The sequence below is a fragment of the Apteryx rowi genome, unplaced genomic scaffold, assembly GCF_003343035.1.
Source record: "Apteryx rowi isolate R43461 unplaced genomic scaffold, aptRow1 scaffold_556, whole genome shotgun sequence".
In the NCBI taxonomy this organism is placed as follows: Eukaryota; Metazoa; Chordata; class Aves; order Apterygiformes; family Apterygidae; genus Apteryx; species Apteryx rowi.
Genome location: NW_020450823.1, coordinates 386,758 through 405,961, shown reverse-complemented (window position 1 = coordinate 405,961; position 19,204 = coordinate 386,758). Strand labels below are relative to the sequence as shown.

General features: G+C 37.7%; 1 protein-coding gene across 1 annotated transcript in view; it reads right to left on the bottom strand.

Moving 5' to 3' along the window:
- ANO2 (anoctamin 2) overlaps window positions 1-19,204 on the bottom strand; it is a 194,667-nt gene that overhangs the window by 128,605 nt on the left and 46,858 nt on the right. The window contains exons 13-14 of the mRNA XM_026081614.1: window positions 18,960-19,001; window positions 13,674-13,738 (exon numbers count right to left, since the gene is read on the bottom strand). Of these exons, the coding sequence (XP_025937399.1) occupies window positions 13,674-13,738; window positions 18,960-19,001 (107 nt within the window). The remainder of the gene's footprint in view (window positions 1-13,673; window positions 13,739-18,959; window positions 19,002-19,204) is intronic.

Here is a 19,204-nt window from a genome sequence, read left to right as displayed (position 1 = left end):
TAACCGTTAATTAAACTCTATGCATGCACATTGGTCACAGTGCTTCCATGCCAAGTTGTGCAATTTATAAATAAACTAGGGGGGAAAGACAGAGCAGAAAAAAACTTTAGTTTTTTAACTCTATAGAAACAAGCGTGGGCTACCTGGAATGTGAACAAAGCACTATGATACATGACACATGCTGGAAAGAACTCTAGAGTGCTTCAGGAACAAAGTTTAAAAGTCAGGGAAAAGATACTATGGACACTGAGTCACCTAACTGGGAAGACTGTTCAAAATTCTTCAAAACTCTTCTGTTGTTTAAGTCCCATACCCCATTCTAGGCCAGCTGTTGTTTCATATTTGCCACAGCATATTCTCCCCCCTCTATGAGTCAATATTTTCTATGCAAAACCACACTGCTTTACGACTACTTATTTGGGAAGCAGATGGTCAAACAAGTCACATGTACCACTTATGCCTTCAAAATAACCCTATTCTCACAGGCTGTGGATAAAATTCTAGTGCGTCTACCCCTAGGAGAAAGGACAAACACTTCTCACAAAGTATAATTTCATGTTAAAACATTTCTGTTATCAGAGCTAGTTTAAAAGCTTTCTTCCCTTCTCTACCTCACCTACTCATTCCCTCTCTGAACCACAGTTTACCTTCTGAGTTGTGCTGATCAAGTGTAAAGGAGACCAGATGCCAGTTAAAAAATAGAAACAAAAATCCCAAAGACCACATCCACCACTTTGGCAAGCCAGTTCATAGTGTAGGCTTATGAACAGCTGTGTCAGATCAGTGGAGCAAACAGCAACCTGTGGTACAGGGTCAAGAACATAAGGAATACCTTCAGTGTGATTTATTACCATAAAAAAATCTATCATTAAACTGGAGGTAGTACAATGACTACCCTTACATACATAGAACTAATTTCTAGTATGCTGTAAACTCAGAACACAAGAGATCTTTTATTATTACTAAGATAATAGTTCTCAGCACTTATGTTTCCATCTCAAAACTGTAGCCTTGTTTGATAAACACTGCTGAAGTACAGAGAAAATTTGATAACATTCATACTCCCAGTCATTAAAATGGAGCCAGGAACAGGTCATAACATCTCTGCATACTTCACCATTTCACTCACAGAGTCACATAATAGTTGAGGTTAAAGGGACTTTTGGAGATGATCTAGTACAAGTCCCCTGCTCAAAGTAGGGACCGCTACAGCAGGTTGCCCAGGACCATGCCCAGTCGGTTTTTGCATATCTCTGAGGATGGAGACTCCATAACCTCTCTGGACAACTGTTCCAGTGCTCAACCACCCTCACAGTAAAGAAGTGCTTTTTTTGTGTGTTCAAAAGGAACTGCCTGTGTTTCTATTCGCGCCTGTTGCCTCTTGTCCTGTCACTGGGCACCACAGAGAAAACTCTGGCTTCATCTTCTTTACATCCTCCCACCAAATATTTATAAACATTGACAAGATCTCCCCTGAGTCTTCTCTCTACACCAGCCTAAGCAGTCCCAGCTCTCTCAGCATCTCCTCATATGAAAGAAGCTCCAGACCTTTAAACATCTTTGTGGCTCTTTGCTGGACTTGGTCCAGGAAATCCATGTCTCTCTTGTACTGGGAAGCCCAGAATTGGACACAGCACTCCAGATGTGGTCTTCCCATGGCTGAGTAGAAGGGAAGGATCACCTCCCTTGACCTGCTGGCAATGGTCTTCCTAATGCAGCACAGGAGATCATTGGCCTTCTTGGCCACAAAGGCACATTGCTGACTCATGGTCAACTTGTTGTCCATCAAGACTCCCAGGTCCTTCTCGGCAAAGTCACTTTCCAGCTGGTCAGTGCCCCAGTGTTTACTGGTGCAGGGGGTTATTCCTCTTCAGGTGCAGGACTTTTCACTTCCCTTTGCTGAACTTCACAAGGTTCTTCTCTATCCATTTCTCCAGCCTGTTGAGGTCCTACTGAGTAGTACCACATCCCTCTGGTGTATCAGCCACTCCTTCCAGTTTTGGCAGCAAACTTGCTGAGGGTGCACTCTGTCCCTTCATGAAGGGCATTGATGAATAAGTTGAACACCATTGGACCCAGTATTGGACCCTGGAGGACACCAGTAGTGACTGGCCTCCAGCTGGACTTTGTGCCACAGATCATAACCCCTTGAGGCCAGCAGTTCAGGCAGTTTTCAGTCCACCTCACTGTGCACTTATCTAGCCTATACTTCATCAGCTTGTCTATGAGGATGTTATGGGAGACAGTGTCAAAAGCCTTGCTGAAGTCAAGGTAGACAACCTCCACTGCTTTCCCCTCACCTACCAAGCCAGTCATCTCATCATAGAAAGTTAACAGGTTGGTTAAGCATGATTTCCCCTTTGTAAATCTGTGCTGACTACTCCCAATAACCTTCTTGTCCTTCAAGCGTCTGGAAATGGTTTCCAGGATTAGCTGCTCCATCACCTTCCCAGAGACCAAGATGGGGCTGACTGTTTTGTAGTTCCTCAAGTCCTCCTTGCCCTTCTTGAAGACAGAAGTGACATTTGTTTTGTTCCAGTCTTCAGGAACCTCCTGTGATTGTCATGACCTTTCAAAGATGATCAAGAGTGGCCTCGCAGAACATCAACCAGCTCCCTCAACACTCACGGGTGCATGCCATCAGGGTCCATGGACTTGTGTATATCCAGTTTGTTTAAGCATTCCCTGACCTGATCCTCCTCCTCCAAGGGTAAGTCTTCCTTGCTCCAGACTTCCCTCTGGTCTCAGGGACCTGGGATTCCTGAAGGCCAGTCTTACCTGTAAAGACTAAGGCAAAGAAGGCATTCAGAATCTCTGCCTCTTCTAGGTCCTTTGTCACCAGGACCCCTGCCCCATTTAGCACAGGGCCCACATTTTCACTAGCCTTCCTTTTGCTGTGTTTGTAGAAGCCTTTCTTGTTGCCCTATATGCCCCCACTAGATTCAGCTCCAGAAGGGCTTTGGCTTTCCTAACCCCATCCCTGCATGGGCAGACAGTGTCTCTATGTTCCTATGCCTATATCATATATGTGCAGATTCTTCTGGATTTGTCTTCTTTTTTCCGCTTGGAAATTTTCTCAGGGCAGGATTCAAAGATTTATTGCAACCACCTGGGACACCTGGGTGGAATTACTGCTTAGCAGCAACACTGAGGCAGCTGTACATCCTGAGATGTGCCTGACAGTATATATACACATACTTTTGTCCAGACAGACCCAGGCAGAAACGTATCAGTGCTAAATCCAGATACATAGGGATCGCACCAAACGGAGCAAGATGGAAGCCAGGAAAGGCTTCTGGAAGAAAACAACCACCCTTGGAACAATAGCCAAGAGACTAAGAAACCTTTTTTATTAAAATTTTTAGAGGAGTGGGGAAAAAAACAACAACTATAGAACCTCAGCTAAATTACAATGCAGTTGAGTCTGAGGCAGAAAAGAAAAAATCCATTAGAAAGGCCATCTGGTTTTGCAAACAGAAAATGGAGAAAGGAGACTATCTATGGTGGTCCCTAAACCAGAAACAAGGCTGTCCAGTAGAGAGTGAATATCAGGATGTTTGTGAAAATAGTTGATAAACCAGTGAAAGAGCCCTAAACCAAGCCCCAAACGCTGAAAGCCACCTCTAATATTTATCTCTGTGTCCATGTCAGCAAATGCCCCTCATTCACTTTTGGAAGCACCAGATTGGTAAGATATGGAAAAAAGTTCAGAGCCTGAAAGTAGAACTGAGCAGGATGCCACAAAAGTCATATAATGAAGTCCCTTTACTTAAGGTTCTTGTTTAAAATCTTATTTAACAAATTAACAAAACAAAGGTTTACAGCAAAATTTAAAATAGCAAAAGATCAGTCCTTAACCTCTAAAGAAATAAAACCAAGACAAGCCACTCAGCTTCAAAGATTCCCAAGCCTCATTGCACCCATGCCTGAAGCTGTCAAAATACAACTGAGGGGACATAGTTGGTAGTGATGGATTATAAACTAAAAAAAAAAAAAAAAAATACATTGGTTACTGACTGTAATACAAAGAACAATAGCAACACAGTAAAGTAGACATAAAATGTTGTGACTGAGACAGAAATGAAGTCTCAATACCTACTGATTATGTAAACAAGCAACGTGTCAGTTAGTCAGAACCACTGCAACTGAGTTCCCCCCTCTGGTGTAAGAGGATACAAAGCTTCATTGCGTCCTCAGAGCATTCCAGGATTTGTGCATTATTTAAGTGTTCAGCTCACCATGATCAAGGAGACCTTTTATTGGAGAGCTAGACATGATGAGAATGTGATTTGCAGTGACACAAAGATAATAATGATACTCATACAATGCATTTCAGGTGCGGTAGTAGCAGTCCTTAACTTTCTGCATTGTTTGAAAGGATTAAGAGCCAGATTACATTATTCTGTTGATGTCTGGGTTTGCCTGTCTTTGGTTCTTTGCTTACAAAAACCCCATGTGTCTCTGAGACTAGGCAGTAACTGCAGCATCCCTTACTAAAAAGGGAGGCATTTTTAGCAGGAGTAGTAATGCAATGTTTGTCCTATTCACCTCTGAGAACTCATGCAGAAGACAACACATGAACACTCAGCATATCTGTTGATACTTTAGCATTCAACAAAAGTTACTAGCTATCCACACCTAGCAAATCCAAAATCCATAACAGGCAGCCTGGCAATATATCTGCTAGTCTGTGTCAATAAAGGTTGCCTATAGGGAAGAGAGTAGAGTTTCGCTACAGAAATATTTTCAGCCCACCAAGTGAAACTCTGTGTATGGAATAAAAAAGTAATTCATTTATGCACATCACATTTGCTCTCATAATCAACTTTACAAATAATCAGTAATCTATATAATATGTTACACTGAATCAGAATTTCCTGCAGACTGGTATGGACATTATCTAGTCTTTTTCCTCCTGTTTTTTAACACCCGTTCTTACTTTCTTTTCTAGCTTTTCTTCTATCTTGCAAACGACAGATTGGTTGAAGCTTTTACCGTGAACAAGTGTGAGGTCACAGGTATTGTGTATTGTGTTACTTTCCTAATCTCCTGTACTCCTAAAAGACAATTTGTACCATTTTCTACAACACCCAGGTTATCAGAGTTGCACAGAAGCTCAGGCACAGACTTTTCATAACTAACCTTTTTTTAAATTACTACTTTGAATTTTTCATATTTCTTGAAAGCTTGTTTGTTTGGTCTTCAAAGTCATATAGGTAAGCCTCACTACAGCTTCTGAGTTCTTTTCATGTATTTGCTTTAGATGGCACCATAAGCATTACTATTGCCAGAAAGACACCATCTAGTGGCTAATACACAGGTGTATAATTTCCCATAAAAGAGAAGTACAGTAAATTCTTTATTAGTCACAGCATTACTACACATCTTGAGACAGCAGTTCTTAAGCCTTGCCTCTTGCAGTTTTGAAATAATAAGAGAGTTATGAAACTTCCTTTTCCAATTAAAATTTAAACTCAATACTTCTGAGACTGTGACATAACAGGACATGGATGGGTCAAACAAACACATGGTTTGCAAACAAAACAAATTCAAATGCATACTGTAAGTATAATTAAATACATGCAACAATTTCCAGTTCATTATTTTTGAGCACTTCAATTGCAACTATTCCATTGAGACGCTAATGCACAACAATAGTAGTCACTTGCTCAAAAATTGCATTAAAAACGTTCATTTTTCTGCAGCCTGTGCTGATAGTGGAAGCTCATGGAGTTCACATGCCAGAAACCTTTTTTATGAGAGTGTTTTCTGGAGATGTGATACACTGTTCTCAGTGTTTAATGTCTTCCCTTGTCATTTTGTTTTTGTCCACTGTTGGAGACGGGGTACTGGATCAGACAGAGCTATGGTCCGACTTAGTGTGACTTTTTTACAGAGAGAGTAAAGTGCCTCCTACAAAAAATCCTCATGCGCAGGCATACGTTTAAACCAGATGACAGGGCCTGGTCTTAACCCCTGGTCAGGGCTCAAGAAGTCAGGAAAGGACCTCCACTCACACAGCATCCCCTGGCCAGACCTTCCCATTGGAAGTAAGGGGTCAAGTGCAGTTTTACAAGAAGGGTAAACAAAACTGCAACTTTCCTCATTAATACTCTCTGATACTCCAGACCACATACTGTCACAGAAGCAGCCACCCAACTGCAGCAGCTGGTTTCTATCTTTCCCCTCTTCTCCCCAATTCACAACTATCACGTCTTTACATGCCCACAAATATTCTTGAAAAGAACACACAGGACTTGCCCTTTTGTTTCCAGATGTGGTGCCCCACCTCTGACTTTTCCTTCTGCATTTTAAAGGAATAGGCTTTCAGTTCCCGTCAAAGTACGCTAATGTGAACTCCGAAAATACCTATTGAACTAGGACCTATCACTCAAGCCCATTAAGAAATAAAAATTAATCGGAAGTTTAAACATCATATAGGCACTAAGCTCCTTAGTCAGATAGAGCTGTGCACACAGATAAAACACAGCTCTAGCTGCCTACAAAACTGTACAGTCCAAGGGGCCTGCACTAGGAAGCTAGACAACAACTACTCAGACTTCAGTGCCTCGACTTTGCTAAGTCCTGATGTAGATGTGCAAGTTCCTTGCTGGATCTAGTTTTTGAAAATCTCACCAAAGGAATGAGGATTCTTGATGGTAATATGGATCTTAGTGCTCAGACAGTGTCTTGCAGCCTAGGAATGATGTTTATCAGAAAGTAGGGACCTGGTTTTCCTCACCATCACAATACAAGCCTACTGGTTTAAAATTTCCTCCCTCATACAAGCACCAATAAATAAGACCAAGTTCTTGCCAAAACAGACAGAGAGAGAACCACTTCCTACAGGACTGGTGAAGATTCTAAGCTGTGAGTAAATTAACCCACTCCGGTCACAGGCCTGCACCCAGCAGAATAATTCATTACAAGTTCTTCAGTGATTTGTGCACCACAGGCAGAAATCCTTTGTTTTGCAAAGGACACAGGCTGGAGTACTCATGTGAGCCCTGCAGCAAGAAGTACTGGGGTGGTGGGAGAACTTCCTACAACTGCACATGAGAAGCTCTGTCCTAGCGCTTTCATTCCTCTAACATATAGTCCCTTTAATGGAGGCATGACACGATACATGCATTTACTTATGCAAGTCTGTGCATGAGTAAACTGGAATCATGAGGAGCAACGAGATTACACAAACTCCAGAAAGAGAAAAAAAATCATAATGTCAGAGAAAAGTGTTCCTTTCTCGACAGCCAAGCTTCTGCTCCAGGGTCTCACCTGTTTCTGGCTCCCTCCAGGTAGAACTCTGCTGTAAAAGGCAGCACAAAGGACACTATCAAACCTGAGTGGACTCTGCATAGCACTGCCCACTTTACCTAATTCTTTAAAAAAGATGAACTGCTAAGCTGCTTTAGGTGAACATACTCCATGGTGCAAATGAATCTTCATTGCAGAGTTCCTTGGAACCGTAAAAAGGTGCTTGGATTCAAAGTGCAAGAGGGATATAATGAAAAGATGTGCTCAGAGTATTGCCTTGGGCACATTCTCAGCAGAGGTTTGGAAGGGAGCTAGATGAACTATTGCCAGAGTTATTGGTAGGGCTCATGGGCATTTTTCTACTTATTGCTATATATGTTTGATCACAGCACTTTCCCAAGCTTAAGGCTGTGTTCTTTTTTCTCCCTAATAAAGAATTCTTTGCATATAGCCTCAATATCTTTGCAAATGTTGAAGATGTGCCTGCTAAAGATGCTCAGGGAAGAATTGCATAGTGTTCCCAGATTTCTTCATGGGAACATAGTCATGTAGTTATGTATCACAGCAAAATTGTTTTTTATTGTCATTACCCACTTGGCAAAAGGGGAGCCTGTCCAGTATCCTATGCATTAGGGTATCCCCATAAGAATGCTTGAGTAATTCACCAGACTAGGGGGGAAAGCACGACACCAAACACTCTAAAAACTTTTTGCAGCTAAAGCACGAAAAGAAAGCAAGCTCCCTCCTCCCTCAAAGAAAAAGAAAACCCCCAAAACTGAAAGGCACCCAACTGACATGCAGTGAAGAGATAACAAAAGAAAAGAATCAGTGGGTAAGCCTGAAATATGCTCATTCTCTGTTTGAAAGGCATTTTCTTAAATGAGTCAAATTGTCGGTAGAGAAAAGCTAATTGCAATACTGTACAGGACACCCACTCATTTAACTTAATAAATAAAAGATTTGACATTTGGTTAGGTTAGTTCCCAGTAATAACAGAGGAGTGACAAGGAAGCAGAGGAACGAAGACATGTAGAAGAATCTGCACTTTGAGGATCAATAACCCCAAGGTTATTGTAAACAATTATTGAACAACATTTGATTGTACCTCTGGAATTAGAAGGGTCACCACAGACCTCTATTTTCAAGTTCCAGCCAGCACGTGGAGACAAATGTTCTCCATGTACATGCAGAGATGAAGATATGTTTACAAACAGCTGTGGTGAAAGTAGCAGTGATTTGCTAATGTATTGACCAGGCCAGATGGCCCCAGTTAAGAGGAATGCTGTATAAGAGAGTAAGCTGAATTAAACTTTTGCTAAGGAAGACATACTTGTTCCTAAAACAAGGGGAACACCATCTCTGCAGAACTCCCCTTTTCTTATTTTAACACTACTATAAAACTACCCTACCCTAAGTAGGGCAAGAAGCGTACCTTTTGGGGGGGGGCTGAAGATTGATGAAAGAAGAAGAAAGGAAAACTGAAGAACGCTTTTGGAGCCTGACTACTTATATTGAACAATGCACTACACAGGCCCAAAAATACTGAAAGTGAATGCAACAATATCCAGAGCATAGCCAATCAAATGGCAGAAAATCATAACTCTGCCATTACTTTCAAAGCAGACAGGCAGAGAAAGCTACAGGCTGCTGCGGTTTAAGAAAACAGCACTGAAATGAAACAAAAGAAGGGAAAAGATGACTCTTCTGTTAAGAGTGAGTTCAAAATGGACACACTGCAATGAAGTGCCAGAATTCATTACACATGAGGTTGAAACAATTTTCCATACAAAACAAAACACAGCTAAAAATAGGAAGGAAGAAATATATTAGACAGACAGTTTGAGTACCAGAAGCTCCCAAGTTTTGATTTACATGCTGTATTCTATAAATAATATTTTAGCTAATACACTTTTCCATTTACTACTGCAAAAAGAGTTATGGTATACATAATCTTAATCTTTACAATGTTTATGTCTTCCCACTTTTAAGTTTTACAGTAAGATGGATGTATACAGATACTTGGAGCTTTGAAAGTAATCATGCTATAGATAATGTGGGCTGTTAGATATTAAGAAATTTGATGAAGGCATATCCATAGGAAATAGAATGAAAACATGAAAAATGCGACATGTTGGAAGCAGCTGTTGAGTTGGGACCTTTCAGAAGCACCAATATTAAAGTAAGCTTCACCACAAATTGAACAAACAAACAAACAAAAAGCTAGGTCTGCTTGACATACTTAGGAATACTTAGGATAAGGTAATTTTAAATTAATATCAGGATAACAAAAGGAGAGCTCACCTCTAAGATGATGGTCCCCTCTCCTGAACCTCAGTTCATGCACAGATTCCCATCCACAGGTGCTTCAAGATATCCATTAAGAAGATAACTTGCCAGCTTTCCAGGAATTAAGACAAATCTCAAAGCGTAACTGCCTCTTCTGATATCAGCAATCTTAGCATAGTCACTTAGTCTGTCATTCAGACCTCCCAAGTGATATATTACATTCGTACAGTTATATAATTCTTTATAAATTCTATTGCACTCTTTTTGCTTGCTGTATGGTTTTTTTACTTGATATAACTCATCAGAGGTGCACCGCTAAAAGACAAGAGACAGTGGTTGCAAGCTGCAGCAATGAAAATTTGGACTGCACAGAAGGAATAAAATTCTTCCCCCTGGGAGTGGTGCAGAACTGGAGCAGCTGCCCAGAGAGACCGTGGGATCTCCATCCCCAGAGATTTTCAAAACTTGAATTGACAAGGCCCTGAGCAACCTGATCTAGCCTTCAAGCTAGCCCTGCTTTCAGCAGCAGTTAGATATAGAGACCTCTAGAGGACCATTCCAACATATTTATTCTATAATTACATAGTTAATATTTTTATTAACATACCATAAAATTAATTTTAAAAATTCATAGCAGCCTTTTTTCCTCTCTAGGTACTTTCTTAAAACTCTTAGGGAGTATCCTTCCTGCCTAGGAAGTACACATTCAAAATTCAAAACAAATATTGCCCCTAAGAAACAGACAAATGCATTGACTAAAAATGGTGGTAAAGAATTGGGTTTCAACACATTTTTATTGAATGGAAGAGCATCATCAAAATAGAAAAAAAATCACAGCATCTTTTAAACTGCATCACAAAGAGTAAGAGGAACTAATGTTGATAAGACCATTCCTACAAGAAGGCTACACTCCAGAAACTCCTCTCCATTAGTAATCAAAACTTAATTTAGGACCAGAAAAAAGGTGTATTTTAATAGGCAGACCACTGGAACTCTATGCCTCTTGGAACTGCACTTTCATTCTCCACTTGTTAATATATTACTCACTCCTTCCAAGTGTAAGGATGACTGAAACAGGACATAAACCTCTTTCAGTTCTTTTAGCTTCAGACATCTGTTAGCAAATAATTCATAATTTCCCTCTCAAAAATGCAAATCATCCTCTTCATCTGAGTTAAAAATAGATATACACACACATAGATAAACACAAAGTTGGAATCCAGAAGGCAATATGAATTTAAACATTCACATTGACTGTTTTGTCATATAGCTCAATGCAATTGACAGAGGGAAAAGCTGCCTTAGTCAGGCTTTGTTTTCAGCAATGTTATTTAATGTCTGGATGTGCACTCAGAGACTGTGTGTTATTCACATTTTACAAATCAACCTTTGATTCATCTGCACTATACTTTCCTTAAAGTTTTAACTGAACTAATTTTGCTGCAGAAAAGAAATATGTAACATCTACTCAGTTCTCATTTGGTAAAAGCCTCCCCACTCACCATTGCATCTCCTAATTTACCATACAAACAAGCTTTTCCCTGCATCCCGAAGAGGTGCACAAAGCCAAAGCAGAAGACTTTTGCTGATTGAGACACAGAAGTGAATGGAAATGAGAGCCAATATTTCAGTGGTCTGCTTTTTGGGTCTGCATTTTTTAAAAACATGAAATATTCTACATTAAATCTGTTCAATGACCAATTAGGCAGTTAGCACTCCCTCAGGATATCTGATCTCAGAAAGCACCTCAAAGATTCCCGGTCTGTGCCAAGGGCGAACAGAGCAAACATGCAGTTCCTAGCTTTGGTGTACAATCAGGTGAAAATCAGTAACAACTGTATGGCCAGAAGCAAGGAACTGAGGCACAGGGAATGATTTATAATAACCCTATAGGGCCATATTTAGCTTTCCAGCATAAGCGTCTCAGACTGAAGAATACCTTTCAACTCACCTTCTTAGTGAATAAAGGTGAAACGGGAATAGTTAAAATGACCTACACTATTGCAAATTTTATTAAAAAAAGAAAAAGAAAAAAAAAAGTCTAATTTGGGGGTGTGAATATTGTTTAAGCAACATGCTTCAACAGAGATGTTAATGGATTTGAAAAGATCGGTCAGAACAGGCTTTGAAAATGAGGCAAAATAAATGCCACTTCTGCCATCCATCAACGCCCAGATAAAAACCTGCTAAGTTACACATCACTTCTATATCAAGAAAAAAAGTTGAGCAATCTAACCAAATCAAGAAAGAAAGATCACAATAAACTATCAAAAGCCTGGGTGAACGTCCAATTTTTAGACATGCAGTAGCAGTAATTATCCATCAAAATTTACCAATCCAACTCCTGAAAAGACATATTGTTGCTTCATTTCCATGAAGTGTTGCTGATGCTTGCCAAGGGAATAAGCATCCACACTAAGAGACTGGACTTCAAATCCCTCCCTCCCCGACAGTACAGAGGCACAAAGACCTAATTCAATCACAGAAAGGAAAGGGTGGTAATTCTTTAGGTGTATATACTCTAAAGCTCTAACTTTACCCAGAAAATAGAAAACACATTTATTTTCGTGGTAACAGTTAACCTCATGGTCCAACAAAGTATGGAATATAAAAGCAAGAAAAATCGTCACTGAGAACAGAGAATCAGTTGCATATGTCTGAACTTTTTTTCTCTCACAGAAATTTAAACCACAGAATTTCTATGAAATTTTATCAATGTAGTCAAACATCACAATGAGGACAGAGAACAGCAAGATAACAAATGACAACAGAGTGTAAGCAGATGTACCTCTATTTTTAATTTAGCAGAACTGTCAGGTCTGGTAAAACTTGAGAATTCCTCTGGCCACTCCCTGTTGAACTTTTTAAACATTTGTAATATTTATTAAGGATGTACCAGCTGTTATAATCTTGTTCTGAGTATACCTATTTGATAAAGTATCCTGGCCTGGAATAACTGGTAGGCAAAAAGTATATAAATCCTAAACAAAAAATCTAAGGCCAAAAAAGGGGAAATCTCAAAGGCTTGCAGACCTTCAATATGATTTGATGGTCTCACTTTCATATGTCAATTTGAAATATCTCCTTCACAATAAACAGTGATTCTGTTTGTAATAAAAGTTTAATGATTAAGCCTTTGAAAAACTATGCGCAGCATTTTAACTTTAACTTGAAATATAATATATTTTGGAAAGGTTACTGATTATCCATATTACTGACACTGAGCTACATCATCAAGATCCCTTTAACCATTCTAGACAGCCTTTAAAAAAAAAAAAAAAGTATCCATTCGATTCAACGGGACAACTTTTGCAGGTAATCCCTCAATGGCAGGTTGTATAATAAAGCCTAGTAGGAGCTTGACTATTCAAAATAAATACAGTAACAAATGTAGTCCATCTTACATATACAAATTATCTAGGAACAGATTTGTGGGGCTGTTGGTTTTTTGTTTGTTACTATCAGTTTATTTATTCCTAGGCAGACATCTTATGAAAGCATGTTTCAAGCCAGTAGTTTTCATACATATTTCCTGTTGATTATTCAGTATTTATAGTATACAAGAGAAATTATTTATAGTAGAGATATTGCAGAAATTCCTTTAAAAAGTGCAATGTTTTTGTTTTGTCTTAATATAAATCCAACTTTTCTATGAAATGTCACAGAAATATCAAAATTCAAAAAAATATCAAAATCATTGTGCAAGCTGCTTGTTCAGATGAATAAAACTTGCAAAAACAGGAGGGGAAAAAAATCACATCAGTTTCAAAACTGCCAAGTACTTTCAGACTAAGCTATCATGAAAACACCAGCTCCTGATTATTCACCAGAATTTCAGTGATCATAAAATGAAACACACTCATGGAAATCCTCTTTTTAAAAATGAATTAATGCTTTTTTTAATCTGAAATATGACATTTTTTCCAGGAATAAGCACAATACAAAAATAAAGGTACATTATTAATAGTTTAACCTTTCCTACAGTAAACTATCATTAGAGTTACAGAAAAGCAGTGAGAAATTTTATTTTCCATGATCTCATATTTCATCTGTTTAAGTAATTGAAAGGATCTTTACTAATCTGCATCAGCTAATAACTGAGTCCAAAAGTGTTTTATACAAGTACATGTTACCTTATGAGGTCAATAGGCTGAAACTTGTAAAATACTCCATATCTTGCCCATTCTCGATACAGCAACTAAATAAAAAACAGAAAATTGACTTGAAACCACTGTTCCCAACTGTTTTACAAACATGTAAGAGTTAGTTAAAATAAACAAGTAGTTCTTCATACTTAAATATAGCCTTAGAAGTACATTTTTCAAACAGTTATGTAAAACCAGCCAAACAAGCAATGAAAGGATGCAGCACATATACCTTTTTCCTACATCATCCCTACCCAATTTACTAGACAGTGAAGTCAAATAGGAGGGCTCAAAAGAAAAACAAAATGATGCTGTAGTCTCATGGAGATCTTTGGAAAAATGATAGAAAAGATTCTATTTATAGTTGAATTCTTCTTTGAAACTCTTATTTCGGTGCACGTTGTACCTGCAAACACTGGTCAATACTTAGCTAGGGTGTAATTCCAGACGTCAAATAAATTATGTGTCGAACAGGTAAATTGTTTTTTAAAACATACTAAGAGGTAACAAGTGTGGCAAAACCAGTCTGCTCTCATCCTCAGCTCCTAAGGCTACTACGCCCAGTAGATTCCACATAAAAGCCCCCTCTCTCTCATCCTGCCTGTGGAACAAGTTCGCATGTTCACCGTGGAACTGTGAACTCAGCCACAGCTAGCATGGAGCACAAAAGAAGTGTCAAATCCCACAGAAACACCTTTGACAGTCCTTTACAGGATGCTGTTAAGAAAACTAGTAGTTATGGTGTAAAAGACATCACAGTGTCTTGAAACAGAAGGCAGCATTTGGAAAGAAATCACCTACTAAATTAATAATTTGGCAAAAAGTTTAATGCGATATCAGTACATTTTGTAACTGTATATCTAATCATTAATGATCTAGAAACGACATTCAGTAATGAAGAATGACACAACTTTCCAGAATTTAGCGAAGACCAAAGAAAGCTGAGAGGAAACTTCAGCAGGACCTAACCTAAGCTAGATTACTGTTCATCTTCAGAGGAAGATAAAAATCAGGGCAGTTCCATGCAAACAAGTAAGATTTTCTATTGAACTATTTGAATTGTTTGTATTCCTTTCACAGTTTTATGCTGTGACCCCTCATTGAGGCATTACTGTCCACAGTCTAAGAAAACACAGGCTCTTTAAAACCATCTTCTTGAAGTACAGAGTGCATGAAAAATTAATAAATAAACACCCAGAATTGAAATAAAATGTATCACACTTATGTATCACTAATAAACTTTTATAAATCTATAGCACTACTTAAAAAACAGGTGTTAAGCCTTGTGCATCTATTTTCAAAAACATAAGTGGAGGGGGTCCAGCAAGAAAGAATAAAATATAAAAGAGGTTTGGCCAGCTCCTTTAAAATGAGGCACTTAATAATTCCTTGTGCAACTGGAGTAGTGATGAAATTGTGTCTTGAGAAAAAGTTTCTGTGTGAAATATTATGTGTGTCCCAAGGGACAATCTTGGTACACAGAGCACATTCTGCAGAGAATTTAAATTAAGTGTTGTTGACATTTTTTTCTTTTTGAATACAGAAACAAAGGTACTGTACAAAGACACTTAAAAGCAATAACCTTAAAACTATACAAAGATACAGGTTTTTGCCTAATGTGTAATACATGGAATTCATCAGATTAGCTGCAGGCTAGATTGCAAATTCTTTACGGCTATTTGTAAAACCGAACCTCTAAGTTTTCTTTTTTTTTTTGGTCAATAAATAATAGATTGTTGCACAATGGAGTTATATAAATATACAAGAGCTGGAAACAATGTCAATAACATAAAGTACTTATAGTTTTTGCAATTAATTATCAGCAGCATGTCTGTCAGTTGGTCCATTTTGACAACTAGCAGCACGATATGTATTGAATTCCTACACCATCTTGTGGCATTAAAAGCACAAAAACTATGAAATATTTTATCTGTTGAAATAACTGAATTTATGTACCCATTTTTCTTCTTGAAATGTACAGCATCAACTGCAAATCTGGTCAGAGTTATCTTGCCTTTTTTTCAGGTTTTCCAACCATATTTTTCTAGTGTTTATAACATCTCTCCTCCCACAGATGCTATGTGAAAGACCTACATAAGTACCAAGGGAGCAGTTAAGACCTGGATCCTGCAAACATGTGCCCACATAAGTATTACTGCTCAGAATATGGAAATTGGCTTGCACACATTTTATTGAATGGTGCGATGCCAGTGTACACTACTTAAAGATCTGACTTAGAATAATTTCTGTTCTTAGATTAGGGAGTAAATCCTACACTTCTGAAGCAATTGAGAATTCAGCAGCAAGATTCGAGGAGTGTGGAGTCTCAGCTCAGACAATATTGCTCTCACAGAGCACAGTCTTGCAAAATGCTTTGCACTTGTGGAAAGAAATGATGCGAGTGTGTTTGATTTTCTTTGACTTCAAGAGGAGAGGAAGAGGATTGCCCCTGCTGCTGTCCTCATATGCTCATATGAATACTTGTGGTTCCCCATTCAAAATCGCTCTTTGTCATTGCCCCACAGCGTTACATCAAAATTGCTTTACTTCCATAAATAATCTTGCTAATAAGCACATTTACTGAAATATACAGAACAAGAAAGTTTAAAGCTATTAAAATTATTAGAACTACTTAAAATCTGCTTTGAATATGGCTATAGAATTGATTTTAAAGGGCAGAAAGAAAAGAGAGGTCTTCCTAAAATTTCAGCCAGTACAGGTTATTATTATTACAGGCATTATATCAAACTATGGAATCACAGATTGTTTTTTCTGATCACAGAAGCCATAACACCAAAGTTGAGTTTGTGGTGTGGATGTTTTCCATTCATGTGTATCGCCCAATAGTACTAAACCTCAGTTTCAACACGGCAGCTTTACAAGATTAAGCTTACCCTGGAATGAGCTTCCTTTCCAGATTTTTATTAAAATGAAAGGAAATCTAAGAACAGTTTTGTAATATAGTTTATTGTATTAAAAGCAGTACTTTCTGTAAATTTATAATAACACTTTCCAATCTGCTTGTAATATCAAAGGGATGGTGTCGTAGTATATGACATCAATGTATTTCCCAGATAGTTAGCATTGCTAGCAATGAAGACTTACAGGTTGTCAATGGGCTAGAAGCTTAAAAAAGACCAACTCATGGCAAGTTGCTACCGTGCTGCTGTGCTATACTTTTCTTAAAAAGTTTTTCTCTAAGCAGAGGGAGGGAGATTCCTTTACTCTCATCAATAGTCTTAGGGAAACAGGGTGTTTCACTGAATGCAGATTTCTAATTCTCATAAGATATGTGTTGTTTCACGAGGCATTTCCTCCAAGGAAATCCTGAAGAGGGTTAATAAGGATTAACCTTTTATATTATGAGTTGGTACATAAACCTTCATTATTTGGGCTGCCTTATTGGCATAAGTACCCCAGTCAGGCTCAGTTCATCAGTTACTTAAACAACAGACAATTGAAATGGAAGACACATATAAGCTAAATTGGAGAAAAGAAAAAGGGGCAGGGCGAAAAAAATCTCAGAAATGTCCCCCTTTCCTTTAAATCCAATCAGAGCTTTTCAGGAAATTAAACACTGAGACTATTAGATTCAGATAGAAAACAGATGATGTTATGCATAGAAATACTACTGAAGATTCTATGGCCAGGCAGCAGAGACATATGTGAATAATCAATGGAGTATTTCTGGAAAGAACCTTTTATGTTTTTAATACTTAACACTTCATAACAGAACCTAATAGGCAGGATAAAAAGAAGGTAGCACAAAATACAGCTAGTAGGGTGAATATTTTTCCAGACACTAGTACTCTTGCCCCCTTTCCCACAATATTCAATTTTTCACCATTGACTAGTGTTCATTTAAGTTTCTTCTGTCTGAAAGTTGTGCTAGCCTTCGAAGTCAGTGAACTCTATAACTGACTTTCAGAGTCCGTGACCATAGCACCATAATCGCTTGCCCAGAGAAAACTCTGCAAGTGCAGAGCAGACAATCTCTTTATAAACAAAAAGTTTATTAAATAATAGACCTAAATATACAAGCTTCTGTACAGTTTGTTTCCTGGCTTTGTCTCTTTTGCTTACCAAGGTTCATATACCAAATTAAATCGTACACAGAGCATGAAGATATCTAGTGCCTGAATGTTAACAGTATTTAACAAAAACTACAAAGGAGATGGTGTTTCTCAAATTTTTACTGACCCAGCATTGGAGAAATCAAATTTGCCTGTATGATCTATGAACTCAGTCTTCATTTCAAATGCAAAAATAATCATCACATGCAGCAATTACACTTGTGAGAACTATGCTGAATGTTTTGGCAAATGAATGGCATTTTCTTATTTCTCCTTCATGCAACAGATGGCACTTAACAACGTGTAATACCACAGCATGAAAAACATTTATGAAATAGCTTACAAGTCAAGAAGCAAGAATATAAGCAATTTATTTTCCAATATATTAAATACTTTAGGCTTTAAAACATTCTCTTTTTCTTCATTCTACCCTTCTCTCCCTCCTCCTTTTTCTCTCTACAATTTTCCCTCTTCATTTCCTATCCTATTGTTTGTATACCAAGGAAAAAAATGAATAAACACCGAAGAACAATATGGAATGGAGCTTAATGGATTATTACAGAATTTAAGTGGTTTTGCTCAATTTTAATAGTGAACATATTCATTAAAATCAATCTGAATAGATTTATTTTTTTCAACCTGTCAGGAAGAAAAAAAAGTTAAATAACTTATATGATTATTTCCCTTCTATAACCACGTGATGTAACAGATGAATAGCTACTAGAATAAAACATAATTGTATAGTACATTCAGTGGTGCATTTTCTTAAATTACATACATTTTCTAAAAATCTAATTTCAATGTATTTGTAAAGAAAAAGTTTCTAGCTATAAAATGAAAAATATAAAAAGTTTTTAGCTTTTAAAAATACATCCTTCTACATCCTCTTAAAACAAGAGAAATGGATAAATAATAAAAAGCTTTTCTCTATACATGAGGAGGGAAATCTGAAGCATTTGAAGATGTAAATATCAAATTAAATTCACTGAATTACTGACAGACTTCATAAAAAGTCTTGAAACAAAATTTGATATGCAGAAGTACAGGAAAATAAATCAAGTAACATAACAAATATGATATGTATCTGCAAAAGCATATACTCAGTTGAACACTGGCTAATGCTTTCTGATTTCATTTAGCACATTATTTCATATTTTTCACATCAGACCTAGTATGAAATTAATTTTGCAATGTACTTTACCTTTCTTTCATTCATTTCATCATTTTGGCCTTCATATTCACCCTAGAAAATGAAAATAATTTAACTACTGATGTAAATACAGATAAAATTGAATAAAAGATTTCTCAGTTGTTCCCAATTTGTTGATTTTACTTATAGGTTACTATCTGAAATGTATTTATGTATTTTTTTTCACACTAGAATCACACATCTAAAATGTTCAAACACATTTTCATTTCACAGGCAATAAACATTAATGTCTATAC